The sequence below is a fragment of the Triturus cristatus genome, chromosome 5_2 (assembly GCF_964204655.1).
Source record: "Triturus cristatus chromosome 5_2, aTriCri1.1, whole genome shotgun sequence".
Classification (NCBI taxonomy): domain Eukaryota; kingdom Metazoa; phylum Chordata; class Amphibia; order Caudata; family Salamandridae; genus Triturus; species Triturus cristatus.
In genome coordinates this window covers 303,147,339-303,162,664 of record NC_140588.1, presented here as the reverse complement: position 1 = coordinate 303,162,664, position 15,326 = coordinate 303,147,339, and the positions used below count along the sequence as shown (strand labels likewise).

The following is a 15,326-nucleotide window of genomic DNA, read 5'->3' as shown; positions in this document are numbered from 1 at the left end:
AGAGGGGCTGCGCAGACCGCCCACACCCTGCCTCGGGGACCACCACTTCCCAACGGCATTCTGTTTTTTTAATTAAAGGATGGGGCGGCATGGCTCCCCTCCCGGGCTGTTCTTGGCCCCAGGGACCTCCACCTCTCCGGGGCAATCCCTTGAAAATCAATGGAGGCCCCCCCCCCAGCGCTGGCTTCTGCTTTGTTTTGGGGTGCCCACTCCCAGAAAATAGCTGTTTGCTCTTGCTTGGTGCGAGTGGACAGTTGTGCTTCCAGCAACGGTAACTTTCAAAGTGCTCCCGCCCGCTGGAAGCGCAAGTTTCATCTCTTTCCCTGCCGACAGACATACGGGCAGGGAGAGAGATGAAACTTTTGCTCTTGCATGCAGGCAGCTGCATTTCCAGCAGCTCCCTTCAAGCAAGATGCCGGCTACCGCAGGAGGCGGGATACCTAGCTGGGACCGCGAGGCCTTAAGGCCCCCCAGTCTCGGAGGAAAAGAGCAGAGCTAAGCAAAATAAAGATCAGAAATGAGCAGAAAGAGGCAGAATAAAGGTCAGAAACGAGTAGAAAGAGGCAGGACAAAGGTCAGCATCGAGTAGAAAGAGGCATGATAAAGGTGACAAACGAGCAGGAGGAGGCAGGATAAAGGTAAGAAATGAGCAGAAAGAGCCAAAATAATGGCCAGCAACAGGCAGAACGAGGCAAAATAAAGGTCAGCACGAGCAGAAAGAGGCAAAATAAAGGTGTGAAATGAGCAGAAAGAAGCAGAATGAAAATGAAAAAATGAGCAGAAAGTGTCAGAATAAAGGTCTGCAACGGACAGAAAGAGACAAGATAAAGGTGACAAACGAGCAGAAAGAGGCAGAATTAAGATCAGAAACTTAGCAAAAAGAGGCAGAAGAAAGATCAGAAGCGAGCAAAAAGAGGCAAAATAAAGGTGAGAAATTAGCAGAAAGAGGCAAAATAAAGGTCGGCAACAAGCAGAAGGAGGCAAAATAAAAGTGAGAAATGAGCAGAAAGAGGCAGAACAAAGGTCCGAAACGAGCAGAAAGAGGCAAAATAAAGGTCATGCTCAGAAAGAGGTAAACTAAAGTTCAACAATGAGCAGTAAGAGGCAAAATAGATGTGAGAAACAAATAGAAAGAGGCAAAATAAAGGTGAGAAATGAGCGGAAAGTCAAAATAATGGTCGGCAACGAGTAGAGAGAGGCAGAATAAAGATGAGAAATGAGCAGAAAGAGGCAGAATAAAGGTCAGAAATGAGCAGAAGAGGCAGAATAAAGGTAATCAATGAGCTGGAAGAGGCAAGATAAAGGTGAGAAATGAGCAGATAGAAGCAAAATAAATGTGAGAAACAAGCAGAAGGAGGCAGAATAAAGGTCAGAAACTAGCAGAAAGGGGCAAAATAGAAGTCAGAAACGAGTAGCATTAGGCAGAATTAAGGACAGAAATTAGCAGAAAGAGGCAGGATAAAGGTGAAGAATGAGCGAACGAGGCAAAATAAAGGTTTGCAGCAAGCAGAAAGAGGCAAAATAAAGATGAGAAAAGAGCAGATAGAGGCAGAATAGAGGTCAGAAACTAGCAGAAAGAGGCAAAATAGAGATGTGAAATGAGCAGCAAGAGATAGAATAAAGGTCAGAAATGAGCAGGAAGAGGCAGAATCCAGGTCAGAAATGAGCAGCACAAGGCAAAATATAGGTAAGAAACGAGCTGAAAAAGGCAAAATTGAGGTCAGAAACAAGCAGAAAGCTTACAAATAAAGGTTTCAAGTTAGCAGAAAAAGGCAGAAAACACACAGAACCCACTCAGGTACTCATGCACCCACTCACAGAACAACTTAGACACTTTCACAGCAACTCACAGACCCATTCAGACACTCATGTACCCACTCAGAGACGAACTCAGACACTTCCACCCACTGACACACTCACTCTCAAAGGTTACAGTTAAGAAATGACATTAGAAAACCATTTAAATTCACTGAAAAAAACAAAGGTTACTGGGACCTTTTAGCTAGGAAATAGAATTAAAAAAACCTTAGAAATTCACTGAAAAAAACAGGGGTTACAGGAAGGGTATAATTATGCTCAGATTTCTCTCATACAAAACCAGTGAAATTCAGCAGTTTTAGTTACCTGTGCTAAATATAACTTACACACCCACAATGCACTGTTTATGACCTTGCACATAACCTTTGTCAGTTCATAAGGCATTGCATTTTCAGTTGATGTTTATGACGTTAAAGACTTTCCTATTGCCTTTTACAAATGCTGTGGAAAAGGAGCAAAAACAGATTGTTTTCCTTATCAAATGCTTGTAGGTGGTAAAGAATCGAATGTAACAAAAAGTATGATGATTGAGTGTACTTTTCTAGGGTAAAGTTGACCTTCAAGCATTTCAGTGGAAGCACACTTCCTGTAAAGCAGAATGATGGACTATATTGTATATTGCATGAGGTGGGTAAATACTACCACTCTGGGCGGAGCTTAAGCCGACACTGTATATTTTAAAGATTTGGTAAGCATACAACTTACAGACGGATGTGTTGTCAAGCGAGTCCTAATCACACCGCTCTCTCAGTAGTATGAGTGGAATGCCTCGCACAACATCCCAGGGGTCCTACTGTTGTGTTTTCTGATTGAGGAAAATTGTAAATCTTTACCCATTAGGAGCAGAACTTCTATGACTTCAAACCTATGATGTAATTTGGTAATTGGACCGTAAGTGTGCAACAGTTTAAAAAAAGATACACCTTTACCCTAACCTTCCACAAGTCATTGCTTTTGCTAAATCCTCTTTGGAATTATTTCTAAGCAACAGCAGCAACTTTATGTTTCAGTTAATGCTCCTGTTTGGGTCACTGCTTTCCCCAGGTTTATGGGTGGCGAACGCATACATACTATAGCTGAAGTAAATATTGCAATTCATCGCTAACATTTCTGTCTTCATTGTCACCTCAAGATAGTCATGCCTATTTCGTGCATATATGTTTGTAACAGGTATCAATTAGTAGGAAAATTGGAATTCAGCTTTTGACTTTGCAGTTTAATTATTCTAATGTGTGACTTTTGAACAAACATTTATTTTTGACAGACATTGTCCCAGATGACAACTCGTGCTGAAGTTCGGGTGTATAAAACTGCAGTAACTGAGATCTAGCTCCGCGGACAGTTTATTCGTGTTGAAAAATGGGTCTCCACCTGTGTATATTTTGCCTATTGCTGTTTACAATACCAGGTAATGTTTTGACTTTAATTGATGAGTTTTATGGACTTGTATTTCTGCTGATAACTAGAGTTGCCACAATTCAAAGCATGTTTTTTTTTTATAGAAGTGGAATGTGTAGGTTAAATATGAGTAGTGTTCTGCTGTGGGTAGTGTGCTTTGTGACGCAAAACTGAAAAAATCTAATGAAACAACTTATTCATTCATATTTGGAATTACCTTTCAACAGGTTAACAGAGAAGGTGGTATTTTAGGGATGACTTCTTTGGTCTCCCAGAGAGCACTTTTTCTATTATCTGACCTGCTAGACTTGGAGCCATTTATACACCCACTCCAAAACCCTGTGAGACACTTATCCAGCCATCCCCAGACCCACACAGACACTTACACACCCACTCACACACCCATTGATATATTCATGCACTTACTTACACACACTCTCAACTTCATTGGTCTTCCTGTGAGCACTTTTTAAATTCTCTGAAGTTCTAGACCAGGAGCGTTTTTTCTGTAAACTGTCCAAAATGCAACTTGATATCTAGGGGACAGTCACTGATGAAGGTACTTCTAGACCACTGATGCACACACCGACCCAATAAATCAATGACAAATTTGGCCCTCAATTCATTTACACGCTTAAAATATTTAAATAAAACAATGTAAGGTATATGTGAAATACGGGTAATGCTTCTAACGACTGGGAATTCATCCATGTAGCTTTCCTTTCCATAGAATTTGAGCATGTCTGTTTTCTTACATAAGGATTCAGGAAAAGGTGTACACAAAGATTATGTATGGATGAACTTGTGACCTAGTTGTAGTCCGAAAGTTCTGAAGAAGCCAGTACCTAAAGTCTGAAATGCATCAACATTTAAGTACAGGAACACGGCCACCTACTGATAAAGTAACAAAGGACAGTTTGCTGGAGGATGCAGAACCATTGTTTGGGAGACAGATAAACCTCTAAGCAGTGTGGCTGTGTTACCCATAAGTTGTACCACATTATAAGGGAAACAGTTGGCACCTGACAATATAATGCAAAAACAAGGAGAATTGTGTGCTATGGACATTTGAGATAGTGTATTAATGATTTGAATATGATGAATTATTAAAATGATTGGTGTTGTAAGGCAACACACACTTGTGATAATTTTTCCAATATTTAATAAGTTATAATGGTTGTTGGTGAAGAGGTATGTGCGTTATCATTGTAAAGCATTTTGTTAGCTAAATGACATAGTGGGTCCAATCCAATAATGTTATTTAAGATGTCTTCAGTGATGTTCTCAATTATGTCATAGATCATGTCATGACTGATGTAATAGGTAACGTTGTAAGCGGTGCATGGCGAGGGGGCAAGTTATAGTTACTTCAGTTAATTACAACTGGTGAATTTCAGTGGTTTTGAGTTTAAAATGTTGCGTTTTGACTGACATTCTCACCCTAACTTTAATGTCACTTTAACATTTGTGGGGTTTTTTCAGTAAATTTCTGAGGTTTTCTTTAACATAAAGTAACAATATAAAGAGTTGTGGTTTTAAGTATGGCAGATTTACTGGTTTGCCAAAGGTACAGAAGACGAAAATATAAAAGGCAGGCCTATTGGCTTTAGCAGGAGGTCAGCACATCAACCTATATAAAACATTCCAATAGACTTTAAAAAAAAGTCATTACAGTAATTTATCAATAACCATATTGTGAGGTATTCCTTATATATACACACACAACAATGCATAATAATTGTCACAAAAATAGTTAAAAGATATCACTTGTATTCCAAAACCCATAAATGTGTGCTTAAGTCTCATTTTTAACAGTCTTCGGGCCACAAAATGCAGCCATAGAACCAACTATAGGGGGTCCATGCACTCTAACTGAAAGTCTGAAAGATGTTTATAAAATCTTAAATGCTGTCTTGTGGTCATGCATTACTGCGTCTTTTTAAAAAATGTCCTGGGGGCTGCTGCCCTCCCTGCAGCCCCAACACCATTTAAAAGAGTGGTTAGTGGTGTCCATGCCTCAAGAAACATATAATACAACTAAAAAGCCCTTCCTGGGCATCATGGGGCGCTGCCGGGAGGGAGCATTGAATAATTAATAATCAGGCTCCCAACTTTAATATTGAAGAGGCAATGTCAAAACTATTGCATTTATTTGTATTTTTTTTATTCTGCCCTTTTAAAAAAAAATAAAGGCAGTTTGGGAAATCCACTCCTGTGCTGCCGTGCCATTTTTCCTTTTTTGGGGGCACCCACAACTTCACATCACATTGGGGGCTGTGGAGGGAGGCCTAAGGCCCCCGCGGGCCCTACGGCTCCCCAGCTAGCATCCATCCTGGGTCCCAGCGGGAGCCGCAGCACTGCTTTGCTCTTACCCTGCAGGTATAGCTTTTGTTTCTGCTCCTGGTGTGAACAAACCTGTGTTATCTGCTCAAGAGAGCACAGACAGGGAGTTAGCTTTGTGTTTCCTGTACTTGCTCTTGTGGCTAGAGAACATCACAGTGTCCCAGGGGATGGTGTCCAACTGCCGCCGCAGGTAAGAGTGGTGGGGTGATGGGGCCAGGTGAGGGGGGATTTCAAGAGATGACCACGAGGGAGAATTAAATAAATAATTAATTTTTCCTCGTGGTCATTTCTAGAAATCCCCCATCACCTGGCCTCACCGCCACACCGCCCTTATCTGCAGCGGCCGCGGCTGCGTCCAAGGGACACTGCCTGTCATCGGGTCCTGGTGAATGGGATCCCCAGGGCAATTATATGACTCGGGAGGGTTGACCCATGCCTCCATCTCCTAATAAACAAGTCATTGGCCCCATGGATGGGGTCCCTGAGGTCACTATACGACTCGGGGAGGGGTCTCTATGGCCTCTCATCAATTAAATAAGACATTGAACCCTAGGGGATTGGGTCCGTGGGGCCATTAATTGGCTTGGGGAGGCCGGCCACAGGCCCCCATCCTTAATTACCATGATGCATTGACCCCATCCCGTGCCCTGGCCCACCCCAGGGGTACTTTAATTGATAAGGAGGGTACTGAAACATTTTGCCGCAGTACAGTTAGAAGAAAAATATTTTGGCCCCAGTGTCGGTTTATCTGGGACCCCCACACAATGCCTAGTGGTTCATGGGAACCTTATCCTGCTTCCCTTTATGTTTTTTTTCAGGACTATAAAGTTAGAACCTTAATATTGTAATTGTAATTGCATTTATATAGCACTTACTACCCCTGACGAGGCATCAAAGCTCTTTTTCGGCAAGTAGCACGCGACTCCGGAACCCATAAAGGATTAGTGGTGAAATCAGTATAGTGAAATATGAAATTAATTTGAGCGGTGGATATGTTAGTCTGTTGTTTGGATGGAGAAGGATAGTGAAGGGATAGAAGAGGGAAAAGCTTTGCATTTATTTAGCGGTTGCAACCCCGAATGAAGTATTGAAGCGCTTTTAGGCAAGTAGCATGCTACTCCGGAACCAAAAAAGGATTAGCGGTGAATTAGTCTGGGGAAAATTAAATTAATTTGAGTGGTGGACATGTTAGTCTATTACTTGGATTGAAAAGGATAGTGGAGGGATGGAAGAGGGAAGGGTTTGCATTTATGTAGTGCCTGCTACCCCTCATGAGGTGTTGAAGCACCTTTTTGCGGGTAGCACGTTACTGCGGAACCCAAACAGGATTAGTGGGGAATTAGGAAATATGAAATTAATTTGAGCAGTGGACATGTTAGTCTGTCAGTTGGATTGAAAAGGAGTAGTGGAGGGATAGAAGAGGAATGGGTCTAGACAGTTTTTTCTTAAATTTTTTTTTTTGGAGTTCATAGCAGTAGGAGGGAGGTTTGGGATGAATACATGGGAGGTGGCGGGGGAAGAGTCAGGTTATGGTTTAGAAAGGCTTGTTTGGGAGATTGAATAGTAAAAGAGGTATGAGATGATGCAAGGAGGAGTAGAGGAGGAAAGAGTCTACAAGGGTTTATTTTGGGGATCATAGTAATGGTATAGGGTTTGGTATGAACGAGAGAGTAGTAGAATGAGGTTTGAGATGAGTCAGAGAGTTGAGGTAAAGATTATATTACGACCTGTGTAGGATGAGAAATAGAGTAGTGCATTGGCGAGAGTAGTAGAATGAGGTTTGAGATGAGACAGAGTGGAGGTAGAGGATGTATTGCAAGAGATATGGGGCGAGATATAGAGTGGTTCATTGGATATGCTGAATTAGAAGCAAAGTAATAAATATAAAGATACATAAGTACATGGAGTGATTATGTATATATATGTGTAGATATATATATATATATATATATATATATATTACCTACTGGCGGTCGCCAGTAGGTAGTTATAGTTAGGACCACGTTTCCATAGGAAAACCTCAACATTCTATTTTGAATAACTTTGGCGCCGGTCGACGAATCCTCGCGAATTTCTCAAAATAGGTGGGGCGCTACGCTCCGCTCCTACCCTGAAAGTCTCGGGGGGATTCGTCAAGCGGGGGCTGAGATAAAAGGGGGGTCCCAAAACGCGTTTTTCCCATGCATTTTTCCATAGGACCTTTAGAACGAGCTACAGCCCGAACGGCTGAACAGAATTACTAGAAATTTGGCAGAGAGGTAGTCCCTAGGTCAAGGAAGTGCCTTTTGTAGGTTTGGTGTAAATCTGTTCAGTAGATTCTGAGAAAATAGCCTTTAAATCAATATATATATCTGAGCCCGCTTACGGTACGCTTACCGTACGCTTACGGTAAGCGTACGGTGGCGTGCGCGAGCGCGATTCTGATTGGCTCTTAGATCTTAGTAAACATTCGAATCGGCAGAAACCAGGAAGCGGCGTCCGCCATTTTGTCTACCGCACTGAGTGTTATGTATCAAACATGATGGCCAAAAACATGTTACGGGGATGTTTTGACAACTCCCTCTCACATAGTCATGTTGAGGGAGTCCCCAAACATCCCCCAAGAGCAAAAACGGCATTATTTTTTTTTCGGCAATTTCGCGGGGTACGCTTACCGTACGCTTACCGTAAGCGTACGGTAAAAAAATCAAAATAAAAAAAACACTATCCACACTTTCTCCACCCCTTGTGCAAATGGTGGCCGAAGGCCACCATTTGTGCATTGTTTATCAGAGCACAGAAAATTTTCCCAAAAAATTTCAACAGATTACCTATCACAAGGAAGCGCATAATATGTCCTCCATGTGCGCACGGTGCGCGAAGCGCATCGTGCGTACATGGCCCATCTAGCGTAACGTGGGCACGGCACTAACTGCGTAAAGTGGGTGCGCGGTGCACGAAGCGCACCGCGTGCTCACTGTGCGCGCACGGTGCGCGAAGCGCACCGTGCGCGCACGGAACGAACTGCGTTAAGTGGGCGCGCACGCCACGAATGGCGTAAAGTCACTTAGCATTTAAAAAACCGTACAAATTCACTGAAAAAACCATAGGTTTCACACACGTTATAGTTAGGAATTAGCATTTAAAAAACCTTGCAAATTCACTGAAAAAACCATAGGTTTCACACATGTTATAGTTAGCGGAAATTTTACTGATAAAAAACCAATGAAATTGCCCCGTTATAGTTAGTGCTGGCAACTATAACTCACGCGACCGCAATCTTCTGCTGATGACATATGTGTCTTTATGAAAAAAAAATATTTGTAATATATGTATAGCTAAAAATGTATGGAAGAAGACATGGGCAAATAAGTGTCTAAATACAGTATTAGCATCAGCAGAGGATTGCGGTCGCGTGAGTTATAGTTGCCAGCACTAACTATAACGGGGCAATTTCATTGGTTTTTTATCAGTAAAATTTCCGCTAACTATAACATGTGTGAAACCTATGGTTTTTTCAGTGAATATATATATATATATATGCATAAGGAAGGTAATATATGTAGATTAAAGTTGCATTTAATAAACTCAGAATTTCAAGTGTTGTACTTCAAATTAATTTATTTGTTTTTATTTTTGTAATTCAATAGTGAATCAACTGTAGATAAATAGTTATGATAAAATATGTGCTCATTTATGCAGTCAATTATATACATGTTACAAATTGAATAAAGTAACAATACGTAATATGTACATTTTTAAAGCAGAACTAATGACTATCTATATCTTCAAAAACATAATTATTATAGACATTTATACAAACTAATACACATATGTAGGTACACATCTATAGTCCAAATAAATGCTTGTATACAGGGGGATATGCTGTATATTTACGTTTGAATATGGTGGTTATGTGGGAAAGAGCCAATTCTTGAGTAGTCTTCTGAAGATAAGTTGGTTATCCGTGGATCTTATGTTCGTGGGGTAAACAGTTCCATAGTTTGACTGCTTGAACAGGGAAGAACGTGCCACCCATGTTTTTTTTCTTGTAAGGTGGGATTTTGAGGCGAGGTGCCACTCTAGAGCAGAGGCTCATTTGCTGCATGTATTTTGTGATTTTATTCCCGATGAAGAGAGGTCCTGTTCCATTTATCGCTTTGTGGGTGATACAAAGCAACTTGAATGTAGATCTTCTGGAACCATTATAGGGCTTTTAAGGCAGGGAAGATGTGGGCTTGCGGCTGTATATGTAAGAGTAGTTTGGAAGCAGAGTTCTGAATCCATCGTAGTCTTTTCATTGTTGTTAAAGGTGATCCGTGGTAGAGGATATTGGCGTAATTGAGTTGGGACAGAACAAGAGAGATGGTAGCCTGGACCTTGTGTGGTAATCCCAGGTGGGGGAAGATGCATCACAGAGTTTTTATAGTAACAAAGCTTGATCTTGCTAGTTTGTCCACTTGGGCATTCATTGATAGCTTGGAGTCCATGGTCATTCCAAGGTTTCTTACTTTCTTTGATACTTTAGCCGGAGTTCCCAGATCATCAGGCCATGCGTCGAGTTGGTCAGAATTTTTCCAATTGCCACATGTGAATATATCCATTTTGGAAGCTCTCAAAATGAGATGGCTCCATGTCATCCATTGATCCACGGCTCTGAGACAACTGAAAATTGGTGAGTTTCCAATGCCTTTGGGGTATTCCAGTTGAAGGAATATTTGTGTATCATCCTCATAGTTATAGCACGTGAGGTGAAATTGATTGACCAGTGCAGGTAATGACTTCATGTAGATATTGAAAAGCATGAGCGATGATAGATCCTTGAGGCACCCCTGCTTTTGTGGAGCACGGTTTGGAAGAGAAAGGGGGGTATGGATGACATTAGTTCTATTGTGAAGGTAGGATGTGATCAAGTCTAGAGCAGTCCCCTTTATGCATTCTTAGAGTCTTTGTATCAGAGTGTCATGGTTAGCCGTGTCAAAGACAGCTGAGACGCCCAAGAAAAGTAGAACAGCAACCCTGTTGCGGTCAACTTTGTTCTTAAGATCATCCCAGATGGCAACTAGGGCAGATTCTGTGCCTCTTCTGGACAGAATCCTGTTTGGAAGTCTGAAAGTATGACATTATCTTCAATTAATTTGGACATCGGGCGAATGCTCCTCTTTCTGTCAGTTTGCCCAGGAAAGGTCCAGTTCTAATCGGTCTGTAATTGTCGGGTTCACCAGGTCCAGGTTTGTTTCATTCATAATGGGCGTATGTGTGACTTTTCAGTTCTTCTGGAAATATTCCTGTAGTTAAGGAATTGTTGATGATTCTTCTTATTGGTTTGTCAGCAGAGGTTGTTAGAAGAATTCTCTTGAATGTTTGTGGTGGACATGGGTCAGAAGGGCTGCCAGCAGGCCTGCTTGCTTTGACCATGTCCATAAATCCATTGTGTGAAATTTGTTGGAAGGAATGGATAGGCTCGATTAGAGTATTCTTGGATTGTTGTTTTGGAGAAGGGTTGGTGCTGGTGCTTTTTCTTTGTTTTAAATATAAGTCCAATTTGCCTGCTTCCCTTTATGTTTTTTTTCAGGACTATAAAGTTAGAACCTTAATATTGTAATTGTAATTGCATTTATATAGCACTTACTACCCCTGACGAGGCATCAAAGCTCTTTTTCGGCAAGTAGCACGCGACTCCGGAACCCATAAAGGATTAGTGGTGAAATCAGTGTAGTGAAATATGAAATTAATTTGAGCGGTGGATATGTTAGTCTGTTGTTTGGATGGAGAAGGATAGTGAAGGGATAGAAGAGGGAAAAGCTTTGCATTTATTTAGCGGTTGCAACCCCGAATGAAGTATTGAAGCGCTTTTAGGCAAGTAGCATGCTACTCCGGAACCAAAAAAGGATTAGCGGTGAATTAGTCTGGGGAAAATTAAATTAATTTGAGTGGTGGACATGTTAGTCTATTACTTGGATTGAAAAGGATAGTGGAGGGATGGAAGAGGGAAGGGTTTGCATTTATGTAGTGCCTGCTACCCCTCATGAGGTGTTGAAGCACCTTTTTGCGGGTAGCACGTTACTGCGGAACCCAAACAGGATTAGTGGGGAATTAGGAAATATGAAATTAATTTGAGCAGTGGACATGTTAGTCTGTCAGTTGGATTGAAAAGGAGTAGTGGAGGGATAGAAGAGGAATGGGTCTAGACAGTTTTTTCTTTAATTTTTTTTTTTTGGAGTTCATAGCAGTAGGAGGGAGGTTTAGATGAATACATGGGAGGTGGCGGGGGAAGAGTCAGGTTATGGTTTAGAAAGGCTTGTTTGGGAGATTGAATAGTAAAAGAGGTATGAGATGATGCAAGGAGGGGTAGAGGAGGAAAGAGTCTACAAGGGTTTATTTTGGGGATCATAGTAATGGTATAGGGTTTGGTATGAACGAGAGAGTAGTAGAATGAGGTTTGAGATGAGTCAGAGAGTTGAGGTAAAGGTTATATTACGACCTGTGTAGGGTGAGAAATAGAGTAGTGCATTGGCGAGAGTAGTAGAATGAGGTTTGAGATGAGACAGAGTGGAGGTAGAGGATGTATTGCAAGAGATATGGGGCGAGATATAGAGTGGTTCATTGGATATGCTGAATTAGAAGCAAAGTAATAAATATAAAGATACATAAGTACATGGAGTGATTATGTATATATATGTGTGTATATATATATATATATATATATATATATATATATATATATATATATATATATATATATATATATATATATATATATGCATAAGGAAGGTAATATATGTAGATTAAAGTTGCATTTAATAAACTCAGAATTTCAAGTGTTGTACTTCAAATTAATTTATTTGTTTTTATTTTTGTAATTCAATAGTAAATCAACTGTAGATAAATAGTTATGATAAAATATGTGCTCATTTATGCAGTCAATTATATACATGTTAAAAATTGAATAAAGTAACAATAAGTAATATGTACATTTTTAAAGCAGAACTAATGACTATCTATATCTTCAAAAACATAATTATTATAGACATTTATACAAACTAATACACATATGTAGGTACACATCTATAGTCCAAATAAATGCTTGTATACAGGGGGATATGCTGTATATTTACGTTTGAATATGGTGGTTATGTGGGAAAGAGCCAAATCTTGAGTAGTCTTCTGAAGATAAGTTGGTTATCCGTGGATCTTATGTTCGTGGGGTAAACAGTTCCATAGTTTGACTGCTTGAACAGGGAAGAACGTGCCACCCATGTTTTTTTTCTTGTAAGGTGGGATTTTGAGGCGAGGTGCCACTCTAGAGCAGAGGCTCATTTGCTGCATGTATTTTGTGATTTTATTCCCGATGAAGAGAGGTCCTGTTCCATTTATCGCTTTGTGGGTGATACAAAGCAACTTGAATGTAGATCTTCTGGAACCATTATAGGGCTTTTAAGGCAGGGAAGATGTGGGCTTGCGGCTGTATATGTAAGAGTAGTTTGGAAGCAGAGTTCTGAATCCATCGTAGTCTTTTCATTGTTGTTAAAGGTGATCCGTGGTAGAGGCTATTGGCGTAATTGAGTTGGGACAGAACAAGAGAGATGGTAGCCTGGACCTTGTGTGGTAATCCCAGGTGCGGGAAGATGCATCACAGAGTTTTTATAGTAACAAAGCTTGATCTTGCTAGTTTGTCCACTTGGGCATTCATTGATAGCTTGGAGTCCATGGTCATTCCAAGGTTTCTTACTTTCTTTGATACTTTAGCTGGAGTTCCCAGATCATCAGGCCATGCGTCGAGTTGGTCAGAATTTTTCCAATTGCCACATGTGAATATATCCATTTTGGAAGCTCTCAAAATGAGATGGCTCCATGTCATCCATTGATCCACGGCTCTGAGACAACTGAAAATTGGTGAGTTTCCAATGCCTTTGGGGTATTCCAGTTGAAGGAATATTTGTGTATCATCCTCATAGTTATAGCACGTGAGGTGAAATTGATTGACCAGTGCAGGTAATGACTTCATGTAGATATTGAAAAGCATGAGCGATGATAGATCCTTGAGGCACCCCTGCTTTTGTGGAGCACGGTTTGGAAGAGAAAGGGGGGTATGGATGACATTAGTTCTATTGTGAAGGTAGGATGTGATCAAGTCTAGAGCAGTCCCCTTTATGCATTCTTAGAGTCTTTGTATCAGAGTGTCATGGTTAGCCGTGTCAAAGACAGCTGAGACGCCCAAGAAAAGTAGAACAGCAACCCTGTTGCGGTCAACTTTGTTCTTAAGATCATCCCAGATGGCAACTAGGGCAGATTCTGTGCCTCTTCTGGACAGAATCCTGTTTGGAAGTCTGAAAGTATGACATTATCTTCAATGAATTTTGACATCGGGCGAATGCTCCTCTTTCTGTCAGTTTGCCCAGGAAAGGTCCAGTTCTAATCGGTCTGTAATTGTCGGGTTCACCAGGTCCAGGTTTGTTTCATTCATAATGGGCGTATGTGTGACTTTTCAGTTCTTCTGGAAATATTCCTGTAGTTAAGGAATTGTTGATGATTCTTCTTATTGGTTTGTCAGCAGAGGTTGTTAGAAGAATTCTCTTGAATGTTTGTGGTGGACATGGGTCAGAAGGGCTGCCAGCAGGCCTGCTTGCTTTGACCATGTCCATAAATCCATTGTGTGAAATTTGTTGGAAGGAATGAATAGGCTCGATTAGAGTATTCTTGGATTGTTGTTTTGGAGAAGGGTTGGTGCTGGTGCTTTTTCTTTGTTTTAAATATAAGTCCAATTTGTCTGCTTTGGCCATGTAATGATTTGCCAGTTTGTCTGTGAAATCTAAAATAACGGTATGAGTTCATTCTAGGCAATTTGGTTTCCGAAATTCAGTGAGAATTTTATAGAATTCTTTATTTGCACATTTAGCATTTTGACTTGTGTCTGAATAGTACCTTTTCTTAGCTTTCTTGATAGCGGACTTGATTGGTGTTTGTTATGAGTCAGGTACGTTGCAACTTTCTAATTTGTTGTTTTATCTCTTTTATCTCTGTATTTCTCCAAGGTGCCTGTTTTCTTTTGTTCTGTTGTGTAGTTTGTAGTGGTATTAAGATATCAAAAGCTTCCTGTAGCCACTCATATAATTTTATAACAGAATGTATTGTGTCCAGGTCTGTGCTGGATGTGGACTGTGTTTCTAAGTGTTCCAAATTGAGTTTGTTCCACGATCAATAGGTGAATGCATGTTATGCGGTTTTAGGTGTGTTGCTTTGTGTTGTTTTATGTTGGAAAGCAAGCAAATGGTGGTCTGACCATGTGAGTGGAGTTATTGTTTGAAAGGTAACTAGTTCTGTATTTGCAAAAGTGACATCTAGGATGTGTCCAGTAATGTGTGTGGGTTTGTGGACAATCTGATGTAGGTTCAGTGCGTCTATGCCAGTGATGATTGTTTTTTGATGGTACATATTGGGTTTGTCAGACCAAATGTTGAGGTCACCCAGAATGCATAAGTTTGAGTGTAGTGTTATCAGGTTTAAAACCGTGTCTAGAAGTGTGTCTGGGAATTTTGCATTGCTAGGTGGAGATCTGTAAAGGAGCTGGAAGTTACAGGAGGAAGATGGTGTAGTATTGCATCCGTTGAAAAGGGCCTCACAACCTTGTTTGGAGACGTCGTCAGCTTTAGTGATATGTAATGTTTGCCTGAGCACAACAGCTAGGCCACCTCCTCTTTTGCCTATATGATTTTGTGTGATAGTTTGATAACCGCTTCATGCAGGACTGGAGCCATATCATCTCCCAACCATGATTCAGTAATGAA

General features: G+C 40.8%; 1 protein-coding gene across 1 annotated transcript in view; it reads left to right on the top strand.

The window, feature by feature from the left end:
• The window catches only part of KIAA0319 (KIAA0319 ortholog), a 415,358-nt gene that overhangs the window by 21,793 nt on the left and 378,239 nt on the right, over window positions 1-15,326 (top strand). Inside the window, exon 2 of the mRNA XM_085607057.1 lies at window positions 3,083-3,226. Within this exon, the coding sequence (XP_085463183.1) occupies window positions 3,178-3,226 (49 nt within the window). The 5' untranslated portion in view covers window positions 3,083-3,177. The remainder of the gene's footprint in view (window positions 1-3,082; window positions 3,227-15,326) is intronic.